This window comes from Elaeis guineensis, chromosome 16 (genome assembly GCF_000442705.2).
Source record: "Elaeis guineensis isolate ETL-2024a chromosome 16, EG11, whole genome shotgun sequence".
Taxonomy (NCBI): domain Eukaryota; kingdom Viridiplantae; phylum Streptophyta; class Magnoliopsida; order Arecales; family Arecaceae; genus Elaeis; species Elaeis guineensis.
The window spans coordinates 38,370,102-38,390,243 of record NC_026008.2 but is presented as its reverse complement, the minus strand read 5'-3'; the positions used below and the strand labels follow the sequence as shown (position 1 = coordinate 38,390,243).

The window sequence follows — 20,142 nt, the reverse complement described above, 5'->3', positions numbered from 1 at the left end:
CGCAACCCATATTTTCGATGCCTTTGGATGTTCGGCCCTCCCAACGCCACTGCCACAAGTATGCGTGTTATTGAATGTTTTGATTTTGAAAGTCTCCTGCTGCTCAACCCTTGATGCATATAGTCGTCATGGACAACTTTCATTGATGCATTTGATAGTAACTCTTAGTTTATCATTCTTGACGAATTGATAATCTTTGTTATAGGCGATTGAATAATTTTTTAGTACCTCTTTAAAATGAGTTGCATCTTTAAATAACTGACCAATGCCTGCTATGACATTCTCCCATGATCTAACTAATTGAAGACCGGATGTAGATGTAGAACCTTGGGATGAAGCTGTGATCGTGAGAGCTATACTCCCAACGTCTTGTGGACCAAGTATGCTATCAAAAACATGAAATAAGTACTGTGGACAATGAAATTTGAATGAATCAATTAATAATAAAAAAATTAAAGAAAAAAATTTTACTTTGACTCAATTAGACGAGTTGATTCTGATCTATTATTAAAGTTGGTCTCCACATTGATCTCTATTGACGGAGACTTCAGTGCAATGTGAAAATCAAGCATGCGTTGGACATCCTCATCATTCTTGAGTTTAAACATAGAGTTTTTTAGGATGGAAAGCTGATATTTCAGTATCAGAATGTCTTTATCTATACCCTACCTACTGCATATCCTATCTGTAATTTCATCGAATGTGCTCCCTCGATTCACCCTCAATATGTTCCCTTCTTGTCCGTATTTTGCCACCACCATATGACAATCCATCTACAATTATTTGCTTTATGAATAATGTGTAGTATAACATATTGATAAAGAGAATATGAAGCAGATATCAGTCATTCATCTACATATCAAGCTATTAAATAATATAATAAATAAATACTTAAGAATATATTTAACTATTTACTTATATAATAAATGAAAAACACTATAAATAAAAAAAAGGAGACCATATTTTTTTTTTTTTGGTTTAAAGATGGATGGTAGTATTTTGGAACCAACAAAATAGGGATAAAGATGGATCACCCGAGACCGTGCTATGGATCCAAAGAATCATACGAACGACGGAGAGGTTGGAGGAAAAAGAAAAAAATAGGAAGGAAAAGAGAGAGAAAAAAATAGAGGGTATAAAAGAGATATTACCACTTTCACTGCTAATAGAGATGGAGTGAAAAGGTTCAGCGTCAGGTGCCAGTGCCGAGGGCGACGGCGACGACGGATGTGGCGTTAAGAAAATATTTTATTTGAGAAAATTAGAGGGACGATATTTGTAAATAATCTAAAAATTCATCGCTAAGTAAGTTTCTGAAGGATTAATTTTTCCTTCCAAAAGTGTCAAGATCATTTCGATCATTTGAATGGACTTAAACAGCAGTATATGGCAATAGTAGACGATAGAGATTCAAAAATAAATTATTTACGGTTCAAAATTTTTTTAATTTAATTAAAAATTAAAAATAATTAAAAATAATTTCAAATCAAATTAGGACCTGATAGTTTTTTTTTTCCTCTGAATAAATTCTTATTCCAACTCCATGCTGCTCCCGGAACCAGCTTTTCATCCCGTGAGCATTCACGTCCCATCTCACTGGTACCTGAAACTTTTTTTTTCAAAAAAACTTGGCATCTCGCCGCCGTCAATCCACTTTTCACAATATAATTGGGTCTTTCCGCTAGTGCCCTGTGAACGTCACCAATCACCTTATGCCACATGCATGCTGATTCCAATTTCTTCCGTCTGCGGCGCCCATTATATGCGAGAAATTATTGGTTGGGACTATTTTATCCGGTGAATTTGGGCCACCCAGGAAAACATCACCAATCACCATCTCATCCAATGATTTTAAAAAACCCAATAAAAATTAGATTAAAAATAACTAATTATAATTAACTATATATTTTATTTCTATTCATATTTTAATCAAATAATAAATTTTAAAATCTTAAATTATAAAATAATATGATAATATTTTATTAAATGGTCCAAAATCTATAGAACAACTCTAACCACTAATTTCCCATGCACATGGTGAGGCCCCAACCAGTTAAACCCACTTCATCTATAAATGAAATTACATTTCAGTTTATCTATTAACTCCACCATATATACATACACGCGCACGCGCACACGCACGCACACACACACAAATGGTTATGGCATCAATTTCCTATGCCAACTTGCCAGTTGCCAGAGTCTCCGAAACACGTGTCGGAAGGACTACCGAGGACATTATCCGATACAATTATTACTTTTTCTTTTTTATCTAAAAAAAAAAAAAATCTCTCTCCATATAAAATAATAATAAAATGAACGAGAGGCAACGACCAAAATGACCGCCTCCCCGTTCTCTCCCTATATTTTTCGTTTCCCCGGTTCCCGGTGGTTGGTGTGGTCTTTAGAGGGGTGAGTGAGAGAGGGAGGAAGGGCGGAAGGGAAGAAGGCAATGGCGGTGGCGATATCTCTGGCACCTCGATTCTCGGGGCTCCGCCTCGCGTGCGAGCGCGCCCCGTCTTTGTCCTCCGTCCTCTTTTTGCATCGCGCTTGCTTTCAACGCCGCCTCTTCTCTACTCCTAGAGCTCCCGGACGCGTCGTCGCCATGGCCGGAACCGGAAAGGTCATCCCTTTTCCCCTCTTCTTCTTCTTCATCTTTCCTTTATTTTATTATTATTATTATTATTATTATTATTATTATTATTATTATTATTATTATTATTATTATTATTATTTACCCTTTCAGATCTCGTGGACATGGGAATAGCGACAATCTTTGAACTGGATTAAGTCAGATTAGATTTACATCTGGATCTTTTGAATGATTTAAGTGAAACGTTATATATATATATATACACACACACACACACCATGGCAATACCTTATTTCAGTTTTCATGATTAATGCTTAGGGAGTACAAAGATAGGGATCATATTCATATTAGACTGGCAGCAGTCTAAGCAGTCTATGTCAATTTGGTCATTGGTTTGGAGAGAACGATTATTAGCGGTGATTGTGTTGACAAGGACTATAATAAGAATGAATTTGATAGATTCTCTGTAACTATATGTAAATTTTAAAATGTTTTTGGAGGGTGGACTGTATCTGATTTTGTGAAATCTGACCTTTTGTTAAGATCAGGAACACTTAATAGCGTCATTGTGTTTGATTCTGGATTGATGTATTTAATGAATATGTGATTATGTGAATACACAACTGAATTTAGTTATCTCACATTTATGTAAAAAAAATAATATCCAGTGAGTCTTGCATCAAAACTGCAGAGTATCAATAAGGATTTGACCATGTTGAGAGAATATCACCAAGCATTGTGGTTTATTAATCAGTAATCATAAAACTGTGCGTTGGTGGTTTGTGATACTTGCTGATGGGTACACTCTACCAAGGTACAGTGAGCTTGTTGCATGACGGTAACCTTGAATGCCAAGTATTGGGAGATAGTAACAGTTGACGTGGAAACTTTATGTTGTGATAAAGCAATTCACCTGATGACTTCATTAGTTTGCTGGCCGCTGAATGAGGAGGCAGGAGGATGGAGTTGGAGAGATTGGGATCGAGCAATCCTGAAAATCTTAGAAAATTGGAAATAACTTTCTTAGATGAATTCCAGAATTATGCAATGAAAGGAATTTAAAAAACACTCTCTCTGATAAATAATTGTTATGTAATGTTTAAGTTTTTTTGTAACATGACTGGGTATATTCTTGTTTTGTATCTGATCAATGAAGTGTAACTTTTTCGTACTTTATTTTCTTTTTAAGAAAAAATTATCTAGGGTTTCATCATTTTACATCATATATGAAGATAACTATTTTCACATGAAATTTAGATCCTGATAATCTTTTCTGCTTCTAATACCTTGCTTTCTTTGTGCTTGCAGTTTTTTGTTGGAGGAAATTGGAAATGTGTAAGTATAAATTCTTTTTATATCCTCTATCTTTCTTTTCCACCTTTCTTTTTTCTTTTATTAAGAGTCAATACTGCCAATAGCTAATTGATCAGTAGAAATTTGATTCCCTTGTGAATAGAAGAAGAGAAAAAAATGGTTATTGTCTCTTTAATAGAGTCATAGCATGGAGAAGTCAGCTTTGGCATGTGATTGTATTATGAATACCTTACATGATGAGATTAAAAATACAATATTGGGATTGCACCCATGGATGATTAGAGGTATTATGTCTAGGTTCAAAGAATGGTAGTAGTGATGGCCGTGGGAACTTTATATAGGAAGTGAACTTGTTATTCAAAATCAAAAGTTTTAAGCCATAATAGGATGGGGGAAGTCTTGGCTGTCTGTCTCGTTTTTGTGAGAAGATGGTCTAGGATGAGAGCAGGACTTCGAAACCCATCCATGTAGAGAAATGAGAAGAAAAGAGAAAAGAAATAACGGAAGGAAAGGAAGAAGGGAAAGAAGAAAAGAAAAAAAATGAAGCAATGAAGGAAGAGAGGAAAGAAAGAAGAAGAAAAAGGAAACAAAGGAGTGGAGAAGAAAAAAAAGAAAGTAAAGAAGGACTAGATGAAAGAAAGAAGAAGAAAAAGAAAAGAAAAAAAAAAAAGAAGGAATGAAGGAAGAGAGGAAAGAAAGGAAGCAAACAAAGCAGAAGGGAAAGAAAGAAGAAGAAAAAGGAAAGGAAGGAAAGGAGAAGAAAAAGAAAGGATAGAAAGAAGGAAGAAGGAAAGAAAACAAAGAAGAAAAAGGAAAGAAAGAAAGAAAAGGAGAAGAAAAATAAAGGAAGGAGAGAAGGAAGAAGGAAAAGGAAAGAAAGAAAGGAAGAAGCGGGAAAAAAAAACAAAGAAGGAAAGGCAGAAAACGAAGAAAGGAAAGAAACAACAACAAGAAACAAAGAAAGAAAGAAAGAAATGAATAAAGTAAAGAAGGAGGAGAGAGACGGAGGATGCTTGACCATGATGACTGCTGAGACAGTAGGATAGCAGGGTGCCTTGTTCCATAGAGAAACTGAGACACCTCTGTACCATAAGATTTAAAACTTTGTTCACAATCGCTTATAAATTTTTGCTAATAAATATGGATTAGCTTGTGCTTTATTCAACTTCAATTTAATGTTGGATGTAGAAATTAGTTATATCCCTTGTGAACTCACCATTAAGGTATATGAAATCACATTGCTCCACAACTCTTTTCACTGAGATAGGTGAGGATAGGAGAGCTGAGTAAGAGGATCATAAGAGGATGCAACAGTTCAGGCACCCACAAATCTCATTGGAATGTTATATTTTGGAGACTAGGCATTCCAAGGGACCTATTAGTCATTAGCAAGTCTAAGTGAGACTTAGTACAGAGGGTTATAAAGCATGACAATTAGACAAATAGACATGTGGTGGTTGACTTTGGGTTTAGGCTAAGAAAACATGATTTACCTAGAAACTAGTTGTTCAGGAAAAATTTACAGCTTATTTAAAACTGTGAAGATCAATAACTATATACATGTCACATAATCCAAGTGGAATAGCAGAACTGTTAACATGTATTTTTGAAAGAAATTAGTTTCTCGTCAAAGAAATAACATACTAAAAGGTTCTATCATCTGGAAGATATAAAAATTTGACAGGAAGATACTCGTGGAGAAAACACCAAGTGTTCTGGCTGATGCTTGTCCGATTAATTCTATCCAACTATTTATGCTTAAGATCACTTTTTCTATTCATTCTAGACACTCGTTATTCTTGAGATAAGCTTCTTTAAATCTTTTATTATGCTTTAGAACATTAGCTATAACAGTAATTCATGTAAACCTTTTTTGAACCACATAAGAAGTATGGTGATGTAGTAGCATCACCATGCATTGCATCATGTAGTAAAATGCATAAGCTAAAAATGGTTGAAAGCATGGTTCATTGGCAACGAGTTTTCCATTTCTTATTGATTTGCTTTTAGAATGGCATCATGGTTTTGCTAGCATTCTAGCCCAGTCATATGATCTCCACTCATTGCAATTGATCTCTATAATTCATGTTTCCTTGACATTGATAAATTTTGTGGTTTGACTTTTTTACCTTAACATTGATAAATCTTGTCATTTGACTTTCAAATCTTGCTGTCAGCTTCTTCCAAGATTAACTTCTTTTTATATTAGAGTTTGTGTTCGTTCAGAAGATCTTCGTTCTAAATTTACTGTTTCACCTAATTTTTTTAATGTTTTTCTTTTTTTTAATTAGAATGGAACAAAGGATTCTATTAGCAAACTTGTTGCCGACTTGAATGGTGGTAAAATGGAAAGCGATGTTGGTAAGACAATCTGTTTCTCTTTACTATCTTTATGTTGCTTCAACATGCTACTACCGTAGAGTAGGCCCTTTGTTCACAGTTGAAGTTTTTGATCTTAGAAATCTCAGTAAGCTTGGCATGTGTCTAAATACCAAGATGAGCTGATATATATCTGCTTATTGCAATGGAGAAGGAAAGCTGAAGAATTTTAAAATCATTTATATATATCTCAATAGCCTGATCCATGCATGACAACTGAAATATCAACATGTTAATACTGCAAAAATGTGATTATATAATAACTGATTATTGTATATGTGAATTGCTTGATACCAATGCAACTTGATATTTGGGTTGAGATCTTAGAGGCTGAAAACCATGCTTACAATGGGCTCACCCAGCATTACTGGAAAATGCTAGTTTAGTTGTGCAAGTTATGCTAGCTCTGTGATTAATGCATCTAAATCTAATGTGCTTCTTTGAATTATCCCAAGACTAATAACTTCTTAATTTGCAGAATTTCGTGGCTGTTTAACCATAACCTAACTTTTGTTTTGGTGATCATCTATTAATTTAATTCTGCAAGGTCTCTTGATTTATTTTTCATGTTGTTCATGCAGATGTGGTTGTAGCACCACCATTTGTCTATATTGACCAGGTCAAGAATTCATTGACCGATCGTATTGAGATTTCTGCTCAGAATTGTTGGGTTGGAAAAGGTGGAGCATTCACTGGAGAAATAAGGCAATGTCAATTGGAACCTTTTACTTTCTTCATTTTTGTCTCTTTTTTTTCTGTGGAAACAATATAAACTTGTTCCTGTGGCTTGTTTGGCAGTGGTTACCACCTATCGTTTTAATTTTGAATCTTGGGGCATGGTTGACATTTTTTTTGCACCCTTGTTTTCTGTATTTAAGAACAAAAATGTGATTGTTATCCCATTGTGCATGCTTTAGAAATATGATTATAACTCTTAAGAAAAGGTAACTTTAATGCAACATAATAATGTTGTAGATACATTTTAAGTCTAATAGTTATTTTTCTTATACTTTTAATGTTCTTTCATGTACGCAGAGCTTGTGTGGTGCATGCACAGCCTTGCTAATGTTAATGGATAACTGATGTTTATCCTAAATAACAACTGGCATTTTGCTTCTGTTTTTAAACAATAAACAAAGAGCTGCACCAAGTTCTTTAGGATGGCCTTCATAAGAGTAAATCAATAAATAACTAAAATCTGTTTTCTTTGTCCATTTCACATGAGAACTGTGCATGGAAGCAATTTGGAGCATGGGACAATCTATCCCTGATCTTGAGTTGGTGATAGAAGGGTCAGGGCACTATTGCTAGGAAAGTTTGGTGAAAACGGTGTGTGGATGAATTATGACTTGCACCTGACTATTTAAATTTCCAGAGTGCTAAATGACATAAATTTATTGCCTGCTACTAATTTGAATTTAAAATATCAGCAGACAAAAACACAAATATCTTTTGATATTACCTTTACCATTAGCTCATCTCTCTCTGCATTATGATATGGAATATCGAGATGCAAGTTGAAGTATTTATATGCTTTATTTACTAGTTAAGATATCTTTATCTGTTGACAGATCTAATAACAAATATTTGCTTTCTCTAGTATGCATGTAGCCAGTCTCTTGTTGTCTTCTGATTCTATTTTTCAGAATAATTTCTTGGACCATTTAGTTGTTGCCATGATGAAGTTTCTAATTTTCAATTGACAATCTACAGTGCAGAGCAATTGATAGATATGGGTTGCCAGTGGGTTATTCTTGGGCATTCTGAGCGCAGACATATCATTGGTGAGGCTGACAAGGTACCATGTAGAGAATGAATATTGCTTTCCACATATTAATGAGTTAATGAGCCTTGTCATGTATTTGCTGAAACAAGGTTAGGGATTTAAGATTCACTTATCAGAATATTAAATTTGTAACAGAAAAAAGCTTTTTTTTTTTTTTCTAACTTTCAGTTTATTGGGAAAAAGGCTGCATATGCCCTGAGCCAGAATCTTAAGGTTATTGCATGTATAGGAGAGAAGTTAGAAGAAAGAGAAGCAGGGAAAACTTTTGATGTCTGTTTTCAGCAGATGAAGGCTTTTGCAGGTGATGTTTTGTCTTTGTATTTGCCATAACTATAACCATCAAGCCATGTCTCAACTATTTGGTATCAGCTTTGTGAATCCTCATTCACGTGGCATTCCTATTTAGGGCTATGATGTTAATTCAAGCTTTTCATATCACTACTTTCTGTCCATGTTGCCACAGCAGGATAGGACGTAATAGTTTCTAATGTGTCTGCTTATTCATTATTTTGTTCAGATAGTATCACAAGTTGGGAAGATGTTGTAATTGCATATGAGCCTGTGTGGGCTATTGGCACCGGAAAAGTAGCTACTCCTGAGCAGGCTCAGGAAGTACATGGTGCTGTTCGTGATTGGCTCAAGAAGAATATTTCTGAGGAGGTTGCATCCAGTACTCGTATCATCTATGGAGGTAATTGTTTGCAACTGTATATTTGTTCTTCATCTCCATAATGGTTTTCTTGTACACCTGATTTATGAATCCATTACTATGAGATGATAGCATTAGGTTCTAAATGTGTCATGTTGTCATTATTCAGTTTTTGTGATTTGATCAGTGAGGTTACTGTTGTTATGTGTCAGTAATAAGATTCAACTGGCAGTGCTGATGGGTGTGTCGGCAGTGCCAAAAATAAGTTTTTTTTTTCCTTCTATTAAATTCAGCCTAGTGCTGAGATGTACTGAGCCATATTGACCTGAGCCAGAACTTCGTGGGTCAGTATCCTGTGATATAAATACTCTGTGTTCAGCCAATATCTGAGCCCAACAAATGTGTGCCCACTGCAAACACCCTGTTGGCAAGGAACAGCAAAGTTGTCAGCACTTGAATCCTTGGTTAGCATTTGATATATTACACATGATGGTAAGTTTTTTGTGATTTTCTTCAGTAGGAACATAAAGTCCATCTTTTTATAAATGAAAATTTATGATTGTTTTCCCCAGTCGCTACTTGAGCAGAAAGAGAACTAAATAAAAGAAAACTAAATAAAGTTTCTTCATCAATATAGCAGAATTCTTGACATACAGATGCCAAAGCGTATATAACACATTAGAATTCCAATAGGTTGGGGTGATTCAGCGATTTTCTTTGCTTCTTCTTCTCTTCCTTTCTTTTTTGTGTGTAGGAAAATTCCAACTTAGTGTATCCTCCTTTTAATTTTGTTCATCTTTCAGTCTACCTTTTTTTTTTTGTGTGTGTGTGTGCAGTGGGTGATGCTGTGGAGGTCAACAAGAGCTAAAGAAATAAAATGTGACTTTTGCTTCCAAGAAATGTCTTATCATTAACAATCATGACCATCACATATTGTTATGTGAGCATATGCATGCAGAATGATTTCAGTGCAGGTTAACCAGATAATCCCTGAGACAGCTTAGCTCCAAAACTTTGTTCATGAGCAATTCCTTAGTGTTGGTGCCTCATTGTGCATCTGTGTTTTCATGGGTGGCAGAAACTAATTTATCAACTTCTTCTCCTCATATTTGATAACTATATATCCATGTTGACCTATTTAATTGACTGGTGGCTAAGATATTCTTATGGTAGGCTTCCAGGAAGAATTTGCATGTATGCCAACCTGCTTCATCTTCTAGGATTTACTAATGTTTCTGTATGTAATGATAGTTTTGTATTCAGTGTTTAACCACTTTCTAATTCATTTGCCCATAAAGATATAAAAATTGAATTTAAAGCTTTGCTTATAGGTTCCGTGAATGGGAGCAATTGTTCAGAACTTGCAAAGCAAGAAGATATTGATGGATTTCTTGTTGGAGGCGCATCTTTAAAGGTATGCTCATGGGAAACTGCTGCTGTTCATGGGGGAAAGTTTGGTCACTTCATTTTCTCCTTGGTTCTCTCTCCCTGAATTTTTGTTGTATTATCAAGTACTGAAAAGCAAATTTCTCCATTTTTTCCATCATTTTTTAACAACCAACCAGAGCCTAAAACCTTGACTCAAATTGGCTTGCTTCATTAACCCAAACATACAACTAAATGGGCCACGAGAATTTTTTATTTTTTTTGTTTTTTAAAACTATCAACATTCCTAATGTGTCACAAAAGTTTCCAGCCATGATAGGTCCAACAGATGTGCCTTATGAGGCCACGTAAACCATATATGGTAGTGGACACAAATTTCAAGTTATGACCCCTGAAAAGCTATAGCAGTAATTGAATATAAAATCAAACAATTAGTAAAAATTTGCCCTAAACCTAAATACACACCTAACCATAGTCTACATCTAAATCAGCGATACCAGACTTGATGCATCTAACCATTTTAAAGATGCTATACTGGACATTGAAGAGATAATCTAGTTCTTCATTTCATGGAAGACAGAGAAATTGACAATGTAACCTATTTTTTTTCATACAAGAGTCTCTCAAGATAATTTGATTACCAATTTACTTGTCGGATAAAACTTGTTACACAGAGAAGCAGTAAGACAGTTTTCCACCAACAAACTATGCAAGTAATGGTATAATACAGTGTCGCTAACTCATGAATGTGTGATAATACAATCGTAAGCAAAAAGTTCAGAAAATGATGCAAATTGCTCTAATGATTGAAATCATATAAATTATATTGTGCAAGTTGGAACAAGTATATTAATTACCCTTGATCTCTGGACAAATGATCAATATTTTGCTTTCAGTTACCACGGGATAAAGTGCTATTGCCTTTTTCAAGCTACGTCTATTGTATTCTGTAGCACTGCAACTTTATGGTGAAATTTATCTGTATCTTTAGTTCTGAAACTAATGGAGGACCAAAACTGGTAACCCGTATTCCAGCCTGCCATAGATGAAGCAATTCTGGCTTCTCCCAGGGTAATCGATGCTGGTTAATTCCAAGGTCCCATTTTCAGACAAAGGTGTAAGCTCATGCCTTGCGCAGGCTTAAAGCTTGTAGTTAGTTTTGTAGCATCATAACATCGATGATTTTTATGCATTTGTAATTTATAATGACAGATTTTAACTTGTACACATTCTTTAGTTGTTTTCACAACAGGCTGCAGATAAGCATTGCTGTTTTTGTTGGTTCTGCAGGGTCCAGAATTTGGCACAATTGTTAACTCTGTTACTTCGAAGAAGGTTGCTGCATGATGATCCATTTGAAGTTGGAGATAAGCACGAATAATGTCCAGGAGGCAGTTCATCACAATGTGATTTTGGTAATTCTGTAGCAAGTCATATGAATAAAATCATGTTCTTAACTTGTTTTGACCGATCAAGTTTGCCTTGATTTCTCCAATGCGTGATTAGTACTTGGTCTTCGTTACTGGTATAGAGCCATAAAAGCCATGTAATACATGAACAAAGCCATCTAATTCTTGACATGGTACAGTCGCCAACTTTATGGTCTCCTTCTTTCTCTCCCTCTCTCTCAAAAATTAGTTGTTTAGTGTTATGCCTGGAAGATCCACACTATTAATTCCTATTGAGTTGCTGTTGGGATGTTTAATCATCACAAACAGGTGAAGCTGTCTGCTTTTGATTGATGAATACCATTATGATGGACTTGGTTGATCTTTTCTTTGGTACAAGACTAGTTGTTCTTTGTAGTGTTCTTTTCTACCCACTAGAAAAACATTCATATATATATATATATATATATATATATATATATATATATATAGAGAGAGAGAGAGAGAGAGAGAGAGAGAGAGATTAGGCTCTGCCCGACAGGATCCCAGCTTCCATTTGGTTGGATCCCTCTCCATTGGATAGGCGCGCATCTCAAAATTTTTTTATAAACTAACGGAGGAGTTCGGAGGGCGGTAGTTGAGCTGATGTGTTAAAAAAAAAGAAGCATTTAATAGGATGCGACGTGATATAAGGCCAGCATGCGAGACCGTTATTATCTCTTCCGCTACCGTCCTCCGATAATCCCCATCCACCTCCTCTCTTCTTCTCTCTCCCTTATCCACCCATGGCCGTTGTCTTTCAGTAATCTCCCCTCCACCCATGGCTCCTCTCTTCTTCTCTCTCCCCTCCCATTTGTGGCCATCATCTTTCGGTAGCCTCTCACTCATGCCTTCTCTCTTCTTCTCTCTTTCGTGATCGCCGTCTCATTTCCTCCCATGCTGAGTTTTCCACCTCGTGACCTCCATCTCCTCTCTTCCCAAACCTCCCATCGATCATTAGTAAATATTTTATATGAATTACATTCAAAAATTTGTATTCTCATTATTTCTTATTGTTGTTTCTCATTGTTTACATTTATATTGATAGGATAAATACAAACTGTAAATAACTCTGGATAGAATAAACACAATTGTGGGTAGGATAAATATCAAGTATTTCAGAATAATAAATAGAAATTTTAAATAATAAATACAAACTCTGAATAATAAGTATAAATTTTATTGGAATAAATACAAATCCTAGATAATAAATACAAACTTTGAGATGATAAACATAAACTGCTCAGAATAAACACAAACTCGGTATCAAAAAATTGAGTGATTCAAAGGTCCATGCTGGATAAACAACAAAAGGATAGGATAAACACTAAGTCCATACAAACCATCCCAGAATAAATACAAACTCTAAATAATAAACACAAATGGATTTAGGATAAATACAAATTCTTCTATAATAAACACAAATCTCGAATAATAAATATAGACTACATATAATAAATTGAAATTTTTTGAACTACGAGTTTGTATTTATCCTGAAAATTTTTTGTTTATCGGCATAGAGTTTATATTTTTAGTGTCTATACTTTTAGTCCCATGAATTCATTACACGTCTGGATGTCTTTGAAAAGGAAAACACCCATGACTTAACAGGAGCGGTTAAAGAGCGCCCTGTGACTTAATAGGGAGTGGTCAAGGGATGTCCTGTGACTTAATAGGGGCGGGATGCTGCTTTTTTGATAGGCTTCTTTCTCTCCCTCTATCATGTGATGATGGGGTGGAGCAATTTCTTCATGGGCGGTGACGCTTAGCTTCTCGGTCGAGGCTACCGCTCGTCATTTAAGAGGTTAGAGCTATCTTGCAAGCTTCGTATTAGCTTGAGAGGTCTATAAAAATATGTTCTAATACTGGAGAATTTGAATCTTCCTCAAAGCGCATCAGACTCATACAGTTGGCATTGATGGTACATAATATTACATGAATTATAAGAAAATTTTAGGTGTCCCTACATTCCGCTTCTTCTGATACATTACGATCGAGCTTTTATTTTTTCTTGTCTTCTTTCCATCAGGTTTTTATTAAGATTCTATGATTTATTTTTCTTACATTTTCATCTGAACATGTGGGACTTGACACCAGACACAGATCTTCTGGTAGAACTTCCAGCAAAGATTTGAAACTGTCCTTGTCGACTTGATCGTGAGCCACTTGTGCTTGAAAATTTTTGGATCGTCAGATTTTGGAGGCTGCAATATCAGTATATCAGCATGAGATATGGTGAATGTTAGAAGGAGCTTTCTGATGTCATCTATTTTGTTTGTTATTTTTATTCATATGATGCTTGGTGCACCATCGTTGTAATACTTTGCTCATCCAGAAACTTTAAATTATTTTTAATTTGATGATATATACATTCAAACTATATAATATTTGTGTGAAATTTTAAATTATTTTTAATTTGATAATACATACATTCAAACTATATAATATTTTATTTTTTTTAATTCATTTGTTGATGATGTTTATGTTTTAAAATGAAATAAAATGGAAGACCGATGAATCATTCAGGCATTGTTTAAAAAAGAATAAGTCGAAAGAATTGAATGAGATGGAGGAATATGGAAGAAAGAAGCATGAAGGCGCCTACATGGAGCATATAGGCGCCTTCATTTTAGGTTCCTTCAATAATCTCTTCGATTTTAGATTTAAATTTTATTGATTTATTAACCCCTGTTCCGTGAATGAAGGAGGAAGAAGAGAACGCGGGTCCTCTGCTCCATGAAGAAAAAAATCTTCAGAAAGGTACTCACCTACATCTTGATTGTAGGCACCAACAATCAAGATGTAGGCACCGACAATCATGCATGAAGGCATCTTCCTGAAGGTTTTTTTCTCCGACCCGTATCCTCTTCTTCCTCTTTCTTCATTCACGAAACAGGGTTAATAAATCAATAAAATTTAAACTTAAAATCGAAAAAAAAAATCTTCAGAAATGTGCCTTTTATACATAATTGTAGACGCCTGCATCTTGATTGTAGGCACCTATAATCAAGATGCAGGCGTCTACACTTTCTGAAGATTTTTTTTTTTTGATTTTAGGTTTAAATTTTGTTGATTTATTAATCCCCGTTCCGTAAATGAAGAAGAAGAAAAAAGAGGACGCGGGTTGAGAAAAAAAATCTTCATATGCATGATTGTAGGTGCCTACATTTTGATTGTAAGTACCTATAATCAAGATGCAGGTGCCTACAATCATGCATGAAGGTATCTGAAGTTTTTTTTTTTTCTCTGACCCATGCCCTCTTCTTCTTCCTTCATTCACAGAATAGGGGTTAATATATCAACAAAATTTAAACCTAAAATCGGAGAAAAAAATCTTCAAAAAGGTGTCTTCATGCATGATTATAGGCGCCTACATCTTGATTGTAGGCACCTACAATCAAAATGTAGGCGCCTACAATCATGCATGAAGGCACCTATAATCATACATGAAGGCATCTTTCTGAAGATTTTTTTCTCCGATCCACGTCATCATCTTCTTCCTTCATTCACGAAATAGAGGTTAATAAATCAATAAAATTTAAACATAAAATTGAAGAGATTGTCGAAAGAATCTGAAAGGAAGGCGCCTATATGGAGCATGTATGTAGGTGCCTTCGTTTCATTTTTTTAAATAATTTTTTTGATTTTAAATTTAAATTTTATTGATTTATTAACTTCTATTCCATGAATAAAGGAGGAAAAAGAGGACGCGGATCTCCTATTTTGTAGAGAAAAAAATCTTCAGGAAGGCTGAAGGTGCCTTCAGCCTTCTGAAGGCACCTTCATGAAGGTGGATAAAAATTATATTTTTCATGTGAAAGAAGGGTAATCTTTTTTTACGCGAATCCAATCCACTTTAGATCACCAATGCACAGCTCTGAAAGCTGTTCGAAATCCATCGTGATGAAGAGATAATAATAGATGACAGCAGTTTGTGGGTAAAAAAGCTTCTTCATAACAACAGACGACTCTGGACCAATAAACAGAAACTACGAATAATAAAGTATCGATAAATCAAGATTTTTCAAAATAAATATAATATTTCTATCGGTCCGCACAAAAAATTTTATTAAGGTTACAACGCGAGCTCTTTAAATCGGATCATAATTCGGGCCTTTGTATAAATAAACAAAAATTATAAATAATAAATACAAACTCCGTGTCGATAAATAGAAACTTTTCAAGATAAATATAAAGTCAGAGTTCAAAAGTTGAATGATCCAATGGTTTATCCAAGATAAAACACAAAAAGAGAGAATGATAAATATTAAGTCCTACTCCAAATAAACACAAACTATCGGAAGATAAATATAAATTCTAAATAATAAACAGAAACTACGAATAATAAATATAAATTTTGAATAATAAATACAAACTATGAATAATAAATAAAAACTGTGAATAATAAATATAAACTTCGAATAATAAATAAAAATTATAAAAAATAAACATAAACTCCGTGTCGATAAATAGAAACTTCTCAGGATAAATATAAACTCGTCGAGTAGTCCTAGGGTCCACCACGATAAATAATAAAAGAGGATAAATACTAAGTACTGCGGAAATAAAACAACAAGAGATGATAAACACTAAGTACTGCGAAAATAAACACAAATTATCAGAGGATAAATACAAACTCCAAATAATAAACACAAACTTCAAATAATAAACATAAAATTCCAACCAGAGCCCAATCGGAGTTTGTGTTTATTATTCACGATTTCTATTTATTATTTGAAGTTTATGTTTATTATTCGATAATTTATGTTTATTTGGATAGAACTTAATGTTTATCATCTCTCTTGTGTTTTATCCTGGGTGGATCATTGGATCACTCAATTTTTGAACTCCGAGTTTGTATTTATCCTGAAAAAATTCTGTTTATCTGTACATAATTTATGTTTATTATTTGAAATTTATGTTTATTTTTCAATAGTTCATGTTTATTTCTGCAGCACTTAGTGTTTATCCTCTTCTCTTATTGTTTATCGTTGGTGGACCTAGGATCACTTAACTTTTGAATCTCGAGTTCATGGAAAGTTTTTGTTTATCGGCACAGAGCTTGCGTTTATTATTCACAGTTTCTATTTGTCCGTACAAAGTTTGTGTTTATTTACAGTATGTTTGTATTTATTATTCGTAGTTTCTGTTTATTATTTGGAGTTTGTGTTTATACTCCAATAGTTTGTGTTTATTTTTGCAGAACTTAATGTTTATCCACCTCTCTTGTTGTTTATCATGGGTTGATATAGGATCACTCAACTTTTAAACATTCGTCTTCTTAATTTCGACATCGAGTCAATGGATTCTGGGATTAAATTGCTCTACGAAGGCTGGAAACTAGGAATTGGGAGAAGGAACGACGATTGTTAGTGATCTGAGCGATCCGTGGCATCCCGATCCGGTCCCGTGAAGGCACCGATGAAGGCATCTTCATGGTCAATAAAGGCGGTGAATAAAGATGCCTTCATCAACCATGAAGGTGCCTTCAGCATAAGGGTTCGATGGCACCACGTCTCTCTTTTTTATTTTTTTAACACACTAGATCAGCTAACGGATGAGAGAAATAATGTTAAGGATTCATATAAAATACTTACTAATGACCAGTGGGGGGTTTGAGAGGAGAGAAGATAGCCACCGCGGAGTGGGAAACTCGGCTTGGGAGGAGATGAGACGGCGACTGTGGGAGAGAGAGAAGAAGAGAGGAAGATGATAGCCGTGGGTGGGGGGAGAGAGAGGAGAAGAGAAGAGGCGCAGGTGGGGGGGTTTACCGGAAGACGACGACCATGAGTGAGGACAAGAGAGAGAAGAAGAGAAGAGGCAGGTGGAGGGGTTATTGAAAGATAGTGGACAATGATGGTCGCATCGCATCCCATTGAATATTACTTTTTTTTTAATACATCAGCTCAACTAACATCCCATTGAACTTTTCCGTTAGCTTATAAAAAAAGCTCTGAGATCGTGCCGATCCAATGAAAAGAGATCCGATCGGATGGAAAGTGAAATCCGATCGAATGGAGCCTAATATATATATATATATATATATATATATATATATAAAGCTCTGAGATGCGTGCTGATCCAATGAAAAGAGATCCAATTGGATGGAAAGTGAAATCCGATCGAATGGAGCCTAATATATATATATATATATATATATATATATATATATATATATATATATATATGGTAGAAGCCTTGTATATCTCTAACCGTTACTAGATCGTGTAATTGTAGAAACCTTGTATGTTAAGCCGCAGTTTTATCGTGGACTTGGCCAAAAGCTGTGAACGGTCTCCACATTCTCAAAGGCACGAGGGTAGCGGCGGCCAGCTTGGTCAACATGTCAGATACCCTTTCCTTGAGTACCAAACGTCGTTTCCTGTTTTCACTTCACCCATTAAAACAACGCTTGTGATTGAATTGCACAAACTTATTTTTTTGGGGTGAAAAAAAAAAAGACAACAATAATTGAGATTATCGAATCATAAATTTTGTTACCATGGGGTCTGATCATGGTTGCTTGCTTTGCTTTGTTGGTTTGTTTGACTCCGGTCCAGATTTATAATTCCTAACTTCTGTAAGTTATATTTGTTTAGAGTAGAATTAGAATCCTATATTTCTAATCACATACAACATAAAATAACTTTTGCTTTGAGTTACAATAAGCTTGCCTATAGGATTGATCAAAATGGATGAGACTAAGACAATTAAAAATTTTCAAACGTGATAAAGAATGAAAAGAATTAAGGAGATTTTTTTAGCATATTAAATTTCTACTTAGCTCAACCTTTCTTTATTACGTTGAGTCATGTGACTTGAGTTTTTGATCTTCCATGGCCGGTTGACACAAGATTGGACTAAGCTGCACCACAAGCAATGTGGGGCCGCATCAGACTTTGGGAGAGATCCCACCACTGGAAGGTCACAAAGGATCTAGACTTCTTTTATATTCCTCACACTCTAATAAATAGCAACACTAGATTGACTTCAAGACAATAAATTAAAATATAGTACTGACAGTGAGAGCACACTAGCACACCAACTCTGAATTGACAATGAGCAACAACTATTCAATAAATTGAATAATGCTGACCATGTGAGCTATTAGTGGACAATTGTGGACACTCTAATTCATCTCCTTTTTTTTGGGCGAACCACATTTATCTCCTTCAACCACTAAGAAGTTGACAGATTATTTCAGCATCTGCATCAGTAACAGATGGTCCCACTTCACCAATTAGGTTGGGAAAATGTCATCCATACATTTCAATAATACTGCATCAGTTGTACTCTATCTGAACCTCGGTCACATTGGTTTTTTAATACATCATAATGTCATACTACAACAGCATGTATGCTTGGGTCTAGGTAGTTATCATGTATTAGATCTTATTCTTAAAATTACCTACTTGTTTGTTGATTAATACCCGATATTAGACAAAGCAGGAATTGTGATCTATAATCTCTCTCTTTTTTTTTTTAAGAGTGAAATGACAGCAATCCATCTCATATTTCATAGATAAGATGGAATGAGACAGGCACCCAAAAAAAAAAAGAAACAAAAGAAGTTATGATCCATGCAATTAAGCATGTTAATCAGTTTCCTAACAAATTAAACATACAAAATGTCATTAAGTCATAAGTAAAAGCGAGCAGTACATACCCACCTACCTTGTTGGACTACTCATGGATCCAACCTAACCTTGACACGTTGATGGCCCTAGTTAAATTGATCACCCGATAAAAAAGACACCATTATATGAAGGATGAGATGCAACATTGGCGAAGTAGGATGCACAATAATAAAGAATTCTTAATTTAAAAGGTAAGGCATATTAGAAGGACATGAAGACTTACAAAACCAACTTGAGAGATCATGTGACATGCTAGCATTTGGTGCAAAAACTGAGTACTCAAAAAAATACAGATGATTGCCAACAAGACAACAACAAATTGTTGAAGTGGACCTGTTACAGTTGGTCTCCTCAAAGTATTTTTGTTATTATACATTTGTTCCCTTGATTACCATGACAAGGGCACGAGGAAAGCATGTTTGACTTGTGATGGAACAAGAATGACACAAGTATCAAGCACATGATTTTTTTTTTTAATGATGACAAAGTGATAATGAACACTCTTCCTTTTCACATGCACTTTGTGGCTTTTTTTTTTTTTTTTTTTTTCCTGTAGGACAATAGAGAAAGAACAACTGAAAAGATCCAAGTACAGCGAAGATAACAGAAACCAGCAGCATCTAAAAAGTCAGGAGAAACTTTGCGGCTCTTTTGAGAGAGAGGAATAAAGATAAGTTTGGGGTGCGTTAGTTGACCCAAACATTACATGAACGGACAAACTCCTCTTTTCCCAGAATTAAATTCATTAAACATAAACATTTTTCATATTTGAACTTGTAAAAGTTCTTTTTCAATTTTTGAGAACAACAAAAACCCACTCAACATAATGGTAGGAAAAGCAAATTAACAACGGAATGCCCGGAATGAGATGAATAGCTTCACTATAAATTAAATGGTCTCTTCAAAGGGCCTGACAAAATTAAACACAAGAATCAAACCCATGCATAGTCTCAATTATCAAGATAAAACGC

General features: G+C 34.9%; 1 protein-coding gene across 2 annotated transcripts; it reads left to right on the top strand.

Annotated features, from left to right (window-relative positions):
- Positions 1 to 2,341: 2,341 nt before the first annotated feature.
- Positions 2,342 to 13,769, top strand: LOC105059611 (triosephosphate isomerase, chloroplastic). 2 transcript variants are annotated; one of them, XR_003802720.2, is made up of 10 exons: positions 2,342 to 2,623; positions 3,902 to 3,928; positions 6,199 to 6,268; positions 6,868 to 6,991; positions 8,000 to 8,084; positions 8,241 to 8,373; positions 8,590 to 8,763; positions 10,053 to 10,135; positions 11,398 to 11,522; positions 13,632 to 13,769. XR_003802720.2 is itself a non-coding variant. In XM_010942980.3 (9 exons), exons 1-9 carry the CDS (start codon positions 2,453 to 2,455, stop codon positions 11,452 to 11,454), a joined length of 924 nt encoding a protein of 307 aa, XP_010941282.1. In that variant the 5' UTR covers positions 2,342 to 2,452; the 3' UTR covers positions 11,455 to 11,702. The 2 variants fall into 2 exon arrangements, 1 of the variants encoding a protein (XP_010941282.1); XM_010942980.3 differs by lacking the exon at positions 13,632 to 13,769 and having other exon boundaries at positions 11,398 to 11,702.
- The last annotated feature ends 6,373 nt before the right edge of the window (positions 13,770 to 20,142 follow it).